This window comes from Crinia signifera, chromosome 9, assembly GCF_055691185.1.
Source record: "Crinia signifera chromosome 9, ASM5569118v1, whole genome shotgun sequence".
Lineage (NCBI taxonomy): Eukaryota > Metazoa > Chordata > Amphibia > Anura > Myobatrachidae > Crinia > Crinia signifera.
This window is the reverse complement of record NC_139225.1, coordinates 112,416,689-112,429,439: the sequence shown is the minus strand read 5'-3', so window position 1 is coordinate 112,429,439 and position 12,751 is coordinate 112,416,689. Positions and strand designations below refer to the sequence as shown.

The 12,751-nt window shown below is 47.4% G+C and overlaps 1 protein-coding gene and 1 long non-coding RNA gene across 3 annotated transcripts in view; one reads left to right on the top strand and one right to left on the bottom strand.

Moving 5' to 3' along the window:
• Positions 1 to 4,763, bottom strand: part of GPC4 (glypican 4) — a 99,665-nt gene extending 94,902 nt beyond the window's left edge. Inside the window, exon 1 of the mRNA XM_083159531.1 lies at positions 4,317 to 4,763. Within this exon, the coding sequence (XP_083015657.1) occupies positions 4,317 to 4,473 (157 nt within the window). The 5' untranslated portion in view covers positions 4,474 to 4,763. The remainder of the gene's footprint in view (positions 1 to 4,316) is intronic.
• The window catches only part of LOC146035856 (uncharacterized), a 41,437-nt gene extending 29,115 nt beyond the window's left edge, over positions 1 to 12,322 (top strand). For both annotated transcript variants that reach the window (XR_014460733.1, XR_014460732.1), the window contains 2 exons: positions 2,531 to 2,679; positions 11,391 to 12,322. This is a non-coding gene — a long non-coding RNA (uncharacterized LOC146035856). The remainder of the gene's footprint in view (positions 1 to 2,530; positions 2,680 to 11,390) is intronic.
• Positions 12,323 to 12,751: the final 429 nt, after the last annotated feature.

Genomic DNA, 12,751 nt, shown 5'->3' with positions numbered 1-12,751 from the left:
ACTCAAGAAAAATGCGACTCCATTACTCCTCTCCTTTAAAAATATGTACACGCAATAATTCTACCACTTGGAGTTTTCTCTATGACAGTATGAAGCAATGAGTTAATCAGTCTGTGCGCTCTCCACACAGCAATGATTACACAAACTAAAAACACATTGCAAATCCTACAAGGTTTTTCATATGCTGCATTCCCAAAATGTTTCCAAATCAAGTCCTGCACGATGCGCCTGTGAGTCTGCTGCTGGGGGCCTGGGAGAAAGTCATACACACAAGGAACGTGCCCTTCTTCAGCCCAAATGGTTAAGCTACAACTGTATGTAAATACCTATAGCCTGCCAAGAGAGAACCAAAAGGACTGCATATATAAAATCCAGGGTAAGTAACCCAAAAAAACAAAAACACAACACTTCCAGATCCCACAGCCCAACCCTTTTTTATTTGCATTGCTATTGACAAACAAAGGGAGATTAAGGTTTCCTGTGATTAGTGTATTCCAAACGACTATAATGGTGTCTTACATTTTGCCCAAGGCTAAACACTAATCACCACAAAAGTGGCATTCTTGCTACAGGGACTTTTTCCAACAGACTAAAATCACGACTTGTTGACTTGATAATTAAAAATCGTTTGGTGTTTTTTTAGAGAGATCGGTCGCAAAATGCTTTGACCCCCACACAAACACATTTTGTTACCATTTCAGATTCTGTATGCATTTTTCTCATTCTGAAAAGCAGAAATATTTCTGGTGGCTGGGATCAAATTTCACCTGGAGAAAGCCAGCCTCGCCGACTTCCTTTACTTGAGACAAGGGAATGGAAGGCTGTTTGCAGCCATTAGGGGGTAACAGGGGGAGGTCTACAAGGCACTGATCTGGTTGTAGCGGGTACACAATGAGGGTCATTTAAAGATCACAACACAAAGCAGCTCTCAGCTGTAGAGCAGACGTCTAAATCGGACTCCCCAAAACATTCCTGGCCCTCTATAGCACAGATGCGGTGTAGGATGCCTGCGCAAACATCTTACCTACACAGAAACACCTTGGCCTACCTCAAATAGTGGAAGAGAACACTGGCTTTCCAGTACATGCATTATAGCCACTAGTAGGTACAGTCACAGATCACCCCTCCTCGAAATAAAGGTACTGCATGTTTTTATTTTTAAATAAGAGACACATTGGCTTCTGTCAATCTAAAAATAATGTATTGCAATAGGTTCCTTTGGTGGTAGTAGTATTGGCAAAGAAAAGTGTTTACCATTATAAAGCAACTCTGTATGCTCCAAATGGGCACATTATTATCATCATCATCAACATCACTAATTCACTGACCCATAGATCTTTTCCATAGGATTGACAGAACTTAGGACGACAGTCACCAGGTTGACATCCATTAGGACGACACAAGCATTGGGTCGACATGCATTTTTAATGTCTATGTCAACTGAAGTCAACATGGACCCCTATGCTCGGCACACTTATATTCTCACTTTATACCCACTTATAGAAAAGTATGATAATCCTCATGTCGACCAATTTCAGGTGTCGACCAATTTCAGGTGTCGACCCAGTGACTGTGGACCTAGGGTCCGCCTCCTCTCTACTACAACCCACATTACACTCTTCTGCTGGGAGCACGGGAGTCCGCAGAGAGAAAGCAGTTTTGGACCCAGTATTTCCCATTATAGGCTGATTACCAATATTCTGTCCAGACTGGCAGGTTATGCATGTACAGGGTAGAGATCCAGGCAGTAAACACTTACACACTGGGTCTTACTTGGCCATTTGTATTATTTGTACCCAACTGCTTTGAAACGTTGCATTATCCCTAGTTCCAAAAAGCATGCATTCCACACGGGGGGGGGGGGGGGAGTGTAAAGTTATTTTGCTGCTGTAAATGGTAAAAGGGGGGAGATAGAGTCCTATACATTGGAAGCTACCAAATATGTATGAGACAGTGCAGAATAAACAGAGAGATTGACTGACACTTCCCATTTCCAGTACAGACCATTTATGGCCCATGCGCTTTCCTTGGGGGAAAAACGCATCAACAGTCAAACGTCTACAAAAGAACAGTGGATAATTGTTGCTGAGTTTTCCAACTTTCATTTAATTTTGAAGTATTTGTTTTATTATGTGACAAATCTATGTTTTAATAATGGAGTTTTAGGATATGACCTGTGATGGCGCGCTGCTGCCTGTGAGATGTACTTTCCCTGGTTATCACCCAATAACCATAAATTACCACAAATACAACAAGATGGGATTTCCAAGTCCTTGGCGCAACTCTTGAATCAACTTATTTGATTCAAGAGTTGCGCCAAGGACTTGGAAATCCCATCTTGTTGTATTTGTGGAAATCTATGTTTTAGTTTAACATGTTCCTATTTCTTTATGTAAAGCATAACATGTCAGAATCTATTTCCCAAACACCACCATACCGATATTAACTTGTCATACATAAATCAGAGACAGTACATGTGTTAATAGATTTGTTCTTATGAAACAAAAAAATTTCGCTCATATGTCTCCAGTTAAACAGGAAGATAGGAGGCAAGTGTGACCACTGGCTTTCATTGGCTGTGGCCTTCTATTGGACATACAGTGCGGAAATCTCTGCCATTCAATAAAGTTCTACAATAACTCACCAAAGGTCAAAGACAGATGACACATATGTAACAAGGTAAGGTACACCAGCCAATCAGAAATGGAGCAAAACTCTCGATGTATCACGTTTCTCAACATATGCTTAATGTCCTCCATGGCAAAAGTACCATATGCTAATTATTAATGGAGATATGACTGATCACCAGAATCACACCTTGTACAGCCTAAACTTAGACAGAAGATTAATGTAAAAGAATTACACATACACCAATGCAAACAGTAAGCATGTTGCATACAGATGGGTAAATCCATAACAGGCACTACAATAGCGCCTAAAGCTGGGTACACGGCTAGACGATAGACTGATTTGGCAGATTCCGACAGTTTGGAACGACAAATTGTTCTAATAGTCCAATGTGTATGCACTATGTCGCTGACTATGTGCACTCCCAGGCGTCATCGATGACATCATATCGATGACATCATACGTCATCTGGACACTGCTAGCCTGGGCAGCATAGCCAGCACTCCATCTCTGCAGGCATCAGGAAGTTTGTATGCGCTAACCGATGCCACTCCCGTAGCCCACAATCACGTTGGGTACACACATATCCAGCATAAGACACATAATAGTAAGAAGTTCTAGAAGTCCTCCAGCTGTTGTTTAACTACATATCCCAGTATGCCCTGCTACAGTTTTGCAATGTGGCCATGCTAACACTGTTGCAGGGCATGCTGGGATGTGTAGTTCAACAACAGCTGGAGGGCCAAAGGTTCATGTTGAACAGGTAGCTTGCTACATGAAATGCAGGGATGTCAATTCTAACATATGGTCATCTCAACACTGTTCACAATAGCACCCAGGTGACTTAAGTATCAGACTTTGCACCCAATGAGATTATAGCCTGGGCTATAAATGGCCAGAGGAAACTCAGATTCTGACTAGCTAGAATTACTTGCTAATGCAAGGTAGCTGCCAGTTTAATGAATAAAACTAGTGTGTGTGTATATATATATATATATATATATTATTTTTTTATATTATAAAAAAAAACACATACAAATCGTATTACTGTTCAAAGCACTATAGCACTGTATAGAAATACAAACTCCCTGCCTGGCAATATGCTAGGCGGTGATTTAACGCAGTTGATAGGCTAATGTGGCAGACTTCCCCTCTCCCATGCACAGGCATCCATCTGTACTGGCATAAGGGCTATGGTGCCGTGTCCTATTAACCCAGTCAGTGCCGGAAACACCACCTCACCAATTACTAACTTTAATAAGTTTTATTGGGATGTTGGGGGAAAGCGGGGAGAACCTATCCACATAGAGAGCAGCTGATCAGTGCTGGGGTGAGAACGCAGAGTGCTACATAGGGGGCGGTAGGCACAGCAGAGACAATGGGGGGTAGGTGCAGCAGGGAGATCCTGCCTGGGGGTGCACTACATGGCACAGCACACGCTGGGTGACTAGATCCCCTGGTTTCCTGTGTGGTATTCCCGAGCAGCTGCCCCCGGGGCTCATTACTCAGAAGGCTGCTAGTATCCCCTTCTTACCTGGCCCCACGGCCGGGGAGAGCCGGGAGGTGGGGGCCAGGAGCCGCCCCCTCCCCTCCAGCCTATCAGCCGGCAATGGCACGGGGGGCACCCCATCCAGGCAGCCCCGCGACGAGCTACTGACTACCCCGGCGCCCCCCTAGGCATCACTCACCATTGATCTCATGGACCGGAGCATCGTTCAGGTTGAATCCATTGGACACGTAAACTTTCCGGACCTCGGAGCAACTTTTGGACTTGTCAGCGGACACGCGAAGGCTGCAAAGGGCTGCGGTGTACAGCAGCCACGGGGACAGCGACATCCAGAGCATGGTGCGGGCGGCGGGGGGACAAAGGCTGTCAGTGGGGAGAGAGGCGGAGGTGGGCTCTCCAGCTGCGCCGCGCACAGGGAACTTTTGCTGCCGGCCGGGAGAAGTTTGCAGAGAGCGGTGTGTGGAGCCCACGGTTCTGTCCCAGCTGCTTCCTCCTGAGTGACTGGCCGGAGAGTTGCTGCCTCTGTTCCTGCTGCTGCCGCGTCCCCCTCCTCCAGGCTGTGGCTGCTGTGTGTCCGGGGCGCAGTGTGCGTGCTGCTGGGGATCTGGCAGACAAGGGCGCAGGGGGGAACGCATGCGCGCTGGGCGCTGGGAGAGAGTCTGGAATGCCGGAGGGAGGGGCTGGGGGCACTCAGCTGTTAACCCCTGCAGGGAACCCTCGCTACGTGTACCCCGCACACAATGCGCCCACTGTCCGTCACCTCCAGCGCCCGCTTCTCTGCGACACCTTCTAGGAGGCTCTGCAATCATGTGTGTGCCCGGAATAAGAAGCCATGTGTAGCATGGTGTTAGCAGGGGGTACCCGGATTCCTATCATCTGTATCAGTGTCTCCGGGATGTCCAGCAACACCGGGTCATCGTCAGTGACCAGCATACACTTCTACACATGTTCCAGTCATAAGATATGAAATCTATATTATATAGCCAGGCCATATACAGGTATATAACCAGATCAGCTGAATAATGATATATACTGAAAGGCTCAGTGGCCATCTATTAAACCTGAGAAAATGAGAAAGTGGATTCTAGTTACATTCCCAAAGTTTCAACAGTATGTAAAGGGCCTGATTCAAAGCTAATCGCTGCTGTGCGAATTCATTCGGGGACCGATGATCGATAGACTGTGCATGCATATGGAATCGAACTACGCATACATGAGGCCGTCCTGCGATGAAATCCTGCTACTTTTTTTAATCACTGGACATTTGCAAGATGATTGATAGGTTTGGGGGTGGTAAACCGGCCATTTTTTGGGAGTGCCTATAAAAAGCCAGGGCGGGATTATGCTCTGGCAAAGTGGCTGTTAACTATTCGCATGGTGATTGCCCATCGCTGCTATTTCGATGCCATGCAGTCACATCTGAATCAGACCCAAAGTCTGGTGACAGTTGAAATAAGACTTTGGGATACATACTGTGGCCAGTGGTTTAGCTAGGTGCTACAGTGCTCAGAACAGGGCATGTTTTTTTAGTAGGCGGGGCCCCTGCACGGTGAAAAGGGGGCACGGTCTAACATTATACCACACACCGTAATGCCCATTGCACATTTTAGCAATTTGTAATACCCATTACACATAACGCCACATGCCATAATGCCAAGGCCAATGCCAAGACCCATTACACATAAGCCCACACATGATACCCATTACATACTATATAACAAACTGTAATGCCCATTACATACTATATAACAAACTGTAATGCCCATTACATACTATATAACAAACCGTAATGCCCATTACATATTTGACACATAAATGCCACTTACCTACATGCTCATTGTTAGGAACTTCATACTGTATGCCGTGGGCTTCATGCTTGATGCCAAGGGGCTTCATGCTCATTGCCAAGGGGCTTTATGCTTGTTGCCAAGGTTGACTGAAATTGCTCGTTGCCAAGCCGGACTGAAATTGCTCTTTGCCAAGGGGGACTAAAATAGCTCATTGCTAAAGGGGACTGAAATTGCTTGTTGCCAAAGGGGACTAAAATTGCTCATTGCCAAGGGGGACTAAAATTGCTCTCTGATGCGCCTAGCTCCCCGCCGCTATTTTCAATTCAAGTCTCCTGTTGGACCGCTAGCCAATAGGTGCTCGCAGTCCAGCAGCCACCAATGCTGCTTCTGATGGTACTTGTGAGTTATCCGGGCTGCCGATTTTTTCATCGCGCCCGAAATCGTGGGCATCGCGTTGGTCGTGGCCGTTATAAGGAGCCGCGACGCGATGCCCGCGATTTCCCATAGACAGTAATGTTAAAAGACACGATGGACCTGATTTCTGACCCGATTTTCCATAGACAGTAATGTTAAAAGACGCGATGGACCCGATTTCCCATAGACAGCAATGTTAAAATAAAATGACAATGTGAAATTGGCCAATATGGGCATTTCACATTGGATATGTTTTTAAAAAAAATGTTTCATGGCCCCCCACCACCGTTAACGCCACCCCGCTATTGACGCCAACCCGAAGCGTGGCGAGCGTAGCGAGCCCGCGAGGGGCGGCGGTACGCGTCCTCCGACCTTTTCATACCCCTACTATCCACTAGGGCGTGGAGTGAGAATAGAATAGTGTGGCGAGCGCAGCGAGCCACCGAGCCCGAAGCGTGGCGAGCGCATGCGGACACCTGTGAAGCCCGCAAGGGCACGCGGATGCCTGTGAAGGTATCCGCGTCCGCTCGCCACGCTTCGGGCTCGGTGGCTCGCTGCGCTCGCCACACTATTCTATTCTCACTCCACGCCCTAGTGGAAAGCGCATGCATCTGGGCCGCAATGCGCAAGTGCAACGCCGCCCAGTGATGAAATTCTGCTACTTTTTTTCTTCACTAGCAAGTTGATTGACAGGAAGCCGGTGTCTTGGGAAGGTAACTGGCGTTCTAGATAAAATGCAGGTGTGTTTAGGAAATCATTAGATGCTGAGCGGTTTGCGAATGGATTTGGACATATTCGCTCGGCTGCAAATAGATTAGCAGCTGTACACATCTATTCGCAGATTAATTCGCAGGGAGGGATTTGACTCTAGCCAGGTGGCATCTTTGCTGAACGCTGGCCGCTGCAAATTTGCTGCCTTGTGATTAGATCTGAATTGGACCCAGGGTGAGATGTACTTAGCTCAAGAAGTGATACAATGGAGAGTGATAAACAGCCAGCCAACCAGCTCCTACCTGCCATTTAACAGGCTGGGTTTGAAAAATAACAGGCAGGAGATGATTGACTGGTTGTTTATCACTCTCCATTTTATTACTTTTCAAGGCTTAGTACATCTGGACCCCAATGTGTCATTATGGGCAGCATAGGCGTGCGCACGGGGGGTGCCAGAGGTGCACAGGCACCTCCTAATGGCACCCCCACATGATTGCACGCATGCCGCCGATCCCCCCAGTTATGGCCGCCGCTGTCACTCACATCACAGCGGTCAGAGCCTGATGCTGTTGCCTCTGGACTGTGGCCACCCCCCCGCGCCGTGATACAGGGCGCCACCACAGTGGTGTAATAATGGGTCGGCAGGCTTGGTGGAGCGAGTCTGCAGGGAGCGCCAGGTCTGAGATGCCACAGATCGGATCTGCGCTCCCGGCTCCTCCTGCTGCCCTGACTGACATCTGCGGCCGGGACTGGCGGAAGTGCGGGTGGTCCGGGGTGGTGAGGTTGGCTGTCTGTCCACCTTGGTGCGACTGTGTGAGCGGTCAGTGCGTGGTGGCCGCCCCACATGCCTTATCTGCCACTTGCTGCAGCAGCAGCATTGCTAATAATCAAGATGTCCATGGGAGGGCTGCACACAGCACTTCCCATAGGATCACCTCTTCAGGCCAAGCAGCAGCATTTGCAGAGTTCAGTCACTGGCACTGCACAAAACGTGAGTTTTAAAAAAGTTTTCCCGTCCCCTGGCCTGACCTGCCTGATCATTAATTATATATATATATATATATATATATAATTTTTTCAAATATTCATATTGTGTGTGCACTGTGCATGTATATATAAGCGGTACTCATGGCTGAGATATAATGCTCCCACAACACAGCAATTCATTTATCTGTGACTTTCACTTAATGTGTGTGGGGGGGGGGGGGGGGGGGGGGTCAGAGACTTTTTTGGCTGGGGGGCGCAACATTTTGACGGTGCACCCCCTAATAAAATGGGCTGCGCACGCCTATGATGGGCAGTATCCATGCATCCTTCCTGCTTTGCCTCAGTAATGAGGCGAAGCAGGAAGTGCTATAGCTCCAAATAATGGGCCTTATTCTGGTTGATGCGTAAATTTCCGAATACTTTCGGATGGCGTTTTTAGCCATCTGCGCATGCGTGGGGAACGCAATCACTCGGGAGATGTGGGCGTATTATGGGCGTCATTCGGAAATACACAGGGGCGTAGTTCCAAAGTGGGCTAAACTGGGCGTAAACATGGGCGGACACGAGGGAGTGCACTCATTCTGGTAGGCGTGCATTCGGACAGCACACCGAATGCTCGCGAACCAAAAGGCTAGAAATATGCAGTGTTCATAAGCAAGTATTGCTTTGCGGACACCACTCGGTCATGCGCTAGGCAATCGGAACGCCTAATCAGTACGGGCGCACCGCAACCAATGGTAATGTAAAGATGTACATAGTGTGTTGATGTGTATGTGTGTGTTTGCAGGTGAAGAATAATTGATGATGTAATATGCATACATAACACATGGGCGTAAAGGTGCAAGAAAGAATGTGGTGAACTTAGCATGATGTAAGGGTTAATCTAAAGTGGTATTAAAGTGTTTAATTATCAATTAGATAAATAATAGATGACCATTAAAAACAATCCCTTTTGAATGAGGTAGCCTAATTGCATAAGTGGGTCATGTTACAGATTTGGGTGTTCTGATAATAGTGGTGATTTGTGCGTAAATACACCGCATCGGTGCGTACGGCCAGGTTCCCTTCCGTTCTGACGCGGTAAGACCGTGCTTACACTGTAAGACCGTGCCGAATCTGTGCGTGTCCACCGCACACGCAAGGTTTGTATGTCGTCCGTACACACGCCCTCTTCTTAAACAGTGAGTCCGTCCGTATGCGGAGGCTCGGTGGGCGTTTCTACGGACGATGTCCGTACAGCATGGCGTGCGGCCCGCTACGTAAGAATTCAGGAAAGTACGCACCGATCAGAATAAGGGCCAATGTTTGGATATTTTTAGAGGTGGTGCAAGAATTCTCGGAACCCTAGACAAGGCTTACAGCCCATTTAACTTTTATAAAATAAAGATAATAACTGCTACCTCCTTATTGCTGATTGGCGAGGCTTCAGAACAGAAATACTGGTGTCAGATGCAGAGTATTGTCCATGCTCTACTGCAGTCCAGTGGGAAATGAATTAGATTTCAGAACAAAGACAAAAGAAAGAAATTGTCACAATAGTCCAGTGACATTTTTAACAATGATTTGTTTGGGCCTGATTTATTAAGTAGTAGTTTTCAAAAAATGTGTTTGATACATTTTCATTTGTGATTGTCTTTATCAATGTAAAACCAAGAGGAAACAATATAAAAAGCTGTATTTAATAAAACCACTAATTAGTAAAAAAAAAAAAAAAATGACAGAGAACAGTGATTTTGAAGACAACTTTTGAAAAAGCACTGCTTTATAAATCATGTGCCTTGTGCAGGGGCGGATTGGGTTACAAAAGAGAGGGGAGCGGCCGTTTGCTGAGGCAGTATGCGCCAGGGGGGATTGTGGCGGTGGCGGTATGCCCGGGGGGGGGGGGTGGCTCACCTGCTGCTACTGCCATTCTTCAGCTGCGGCAAAAGGGGAACGGGAGCAGGGTGCCTGGGAGGTGCTGCGCGCGCATGCGCAGCAGCCCTCCCGCGGCCATTTTTGATTTGGGCAAAGTGCTGCAGCCGCTGTCTGCCCAGGGGGGTGGGGCGCGGCCGGCCCCTTCTAATGAGATTAGGGCCGACCCACCGGGAAATGGCCTGGTTTCCCGGTGGGCCAATCCGCCCCTGGCCTTGTCTAAGTATTGTGCCTGTATACTTGTACATGACATCAGAATCAACTGTATTGGCCAGGTATACTTGTGTATACTGGGAATTGGATTTGGATTGCTGTGCAACAGCTGGTAAAGTAACAGCTTAACAGTGAAAGTACAGATATACATACAACACATACAGGTATATGCTAGATGTACCCTGGGGATTATAGAGGCAGGGAACATATATTTGCTCGGTAGCACAGCGCCTAGGCAGCCAGCAGCGACGCCACTTGTCATTGCAACAAACAGGCAGGTACAATACAAGCAGAGGCAGTACAGTTATCACACAGGGAACATAAAGTTTGAGTTTTAAAACAAATGGGGAAAAAAAATTCCACTATCTTTTTCTTCATATGCCATCATCGCACCAGCTTTTCCTCTAACATGCCATCATCCCACCAGCTTTTCCTCTAACATGCCATCAGCCCACCAGCTTTTCCCCTTACATACCATCAACCCACCAGCTTTCTCTCCATATGCCATCATCCCACTAGGTTTTCCCCTCACATGCCATCAGCCCACCAGCTTTTCCCCTCACATGTCATCAGCCCACCACCTTTTTCCCCTTACATGCCATCAGCCCACCAGCTTTCTCTCCATATGCCATCATCCCACTAGTTTTTCCCCTCACATGCCATCAGCCCACCAGCTCTTCCCCTCAGATGCCATCAGCCCACCAGCTTTTCCCCTCACATTCATCATCCCACCAGCTTTTCCCCTCACGTGCCTCTCCCACCAGCTTTTCTCCTCATGTCTGTTCATCTGCCTGCCAGCTTTCCCCTTAAAAATTCTGGTTTGCTGACCAGCTTTTCCTTCACATGCTCCTCTGCCCACCAGTGTTTCTCACATATGCTCCTCTGCCTCTGGTGAATTTTTGTGTAGTTCAAGTTACTAGTCTAAATAATTTTTTTTTTGGAACTTAACATTGTAAATTCAACTACATTTATATTGCATGTTAATTAATATATTTATATGGAGTCTGCAATAAACAATGTTAGTTGTCTAAACAACAATTTATTTGTCATAGTCTAGGTTTGGCATAGTTTTATTGTCTTGTACCTAAAGACCGAAACATTGCAATACATATCTCAGGGGAGCGCTGGCACTTAAGCTTAAGTTTTCTGTAATTTTTGTTAGCATTACTATCAGTGGCATCAGCACTACTATCATTAACAAATTTATTATAACTTTGCCACTAAAACAGAACCTCATATGGGAGCCCCAATATGTTAAGATCCTAAAGTTTGCTGACGATACAACAATCATCGGTCTCATCAAAAAGGCCTAAAGAGGTGAAGTGGCGTGGCTGGCCCATCGGTGCAGCTGAAACAACCTGGAGCTTAACCCGCAGAAAACTGTTTAGATGATCGTGGACTTCAGAAAGAAAGCAGCCCCTGCACTGCCACTCACGATTACCGGCAGCGTGGTCTCAATCATGGATTTCTTCAAGTTCTTGGGGTCCACCATCACCCGAGACCTCAAATGGAACTCCAACATCAACTCCATCATCAAAAAAGCGCTGCAGCGCCAGTTTTTCCTTAGACAACTCAAGAAGTACAAGGTTCCTCGGAAGCTCATACTTCTACTCTGCGATCATCGAGTCAGTGCTGCGCTCCTCACTAATCGTCTGGTACGGAGCTGCTAGCGCGAGCGACAGGCACAGGCTCCAAAAAGTAGTCAAGACAGCTGAGAGGATCATTGGCACTGCCCTACCTCGGTCCATGACCTGTACCTCACCAGAGTTAAGAAACGTGCTACCAAGATAATCAACGACCCTAATCACCCCAGTCATGACCTCATCGAGCTGTTGCCCTCAGGCAGGAGGTATAGGACTATCTCATCCAAGATGAACAGACGCCTCAAAAGCTTCTACAATGAGGCAGTGCGCCTCCTGAATTCCTAAATGCCTGGCTGCTCGGACTCTTACTACTAGACCTGCTACTCCCCTCCCCTCCTCCGTGTTGCTACCATCTAGTTATTGTGTGTTTATGACTACTATGCATGTACATATACTTTAATGCTTTTTAATGTCCTTGCTGCACTGTACTCCGCAACAAATTCTGAGTATACGACGAGTATACCTGGCCAATAAAGCTGATTCTGATAGAGGGCGGGATACTCTAACATCCTCCGCTCTCTACCGTTCCCCTCCCCGGATGCTGCATCAAAACTAAACACATATGCTCTGACATATGCGATTAGTAATGCAAAGGGCAGCACTTGCGATAAGAGCCGCCATCGGGCGGTGAACGGATTCAAGCAGCTCTCCCCCTTCTCCTGTGCCCGGCAGCCTGATGCTCAGATGGCTGCAGGGACTGCCGAACTCCTCCTCCTTCCTAGGGAGGAAAATAACCCTGGTCCGAGCACAGCAGAAGGCTACCCAGACATCAGGTGAGGAGGAGCAATATAGCCAGTGCGGGGCGGTGGGGGTCAGTGCAGGGTGGCGAGGGTCATGAAGAGAAACCCATAGGCTTTTATGGGGTATCACCAGTAAAAGCTGGCAATACCCCATAGAAGCCTATGGACTTCTCTTCGCGACGGTAACCCGGTGTACGGGTTTTAGAG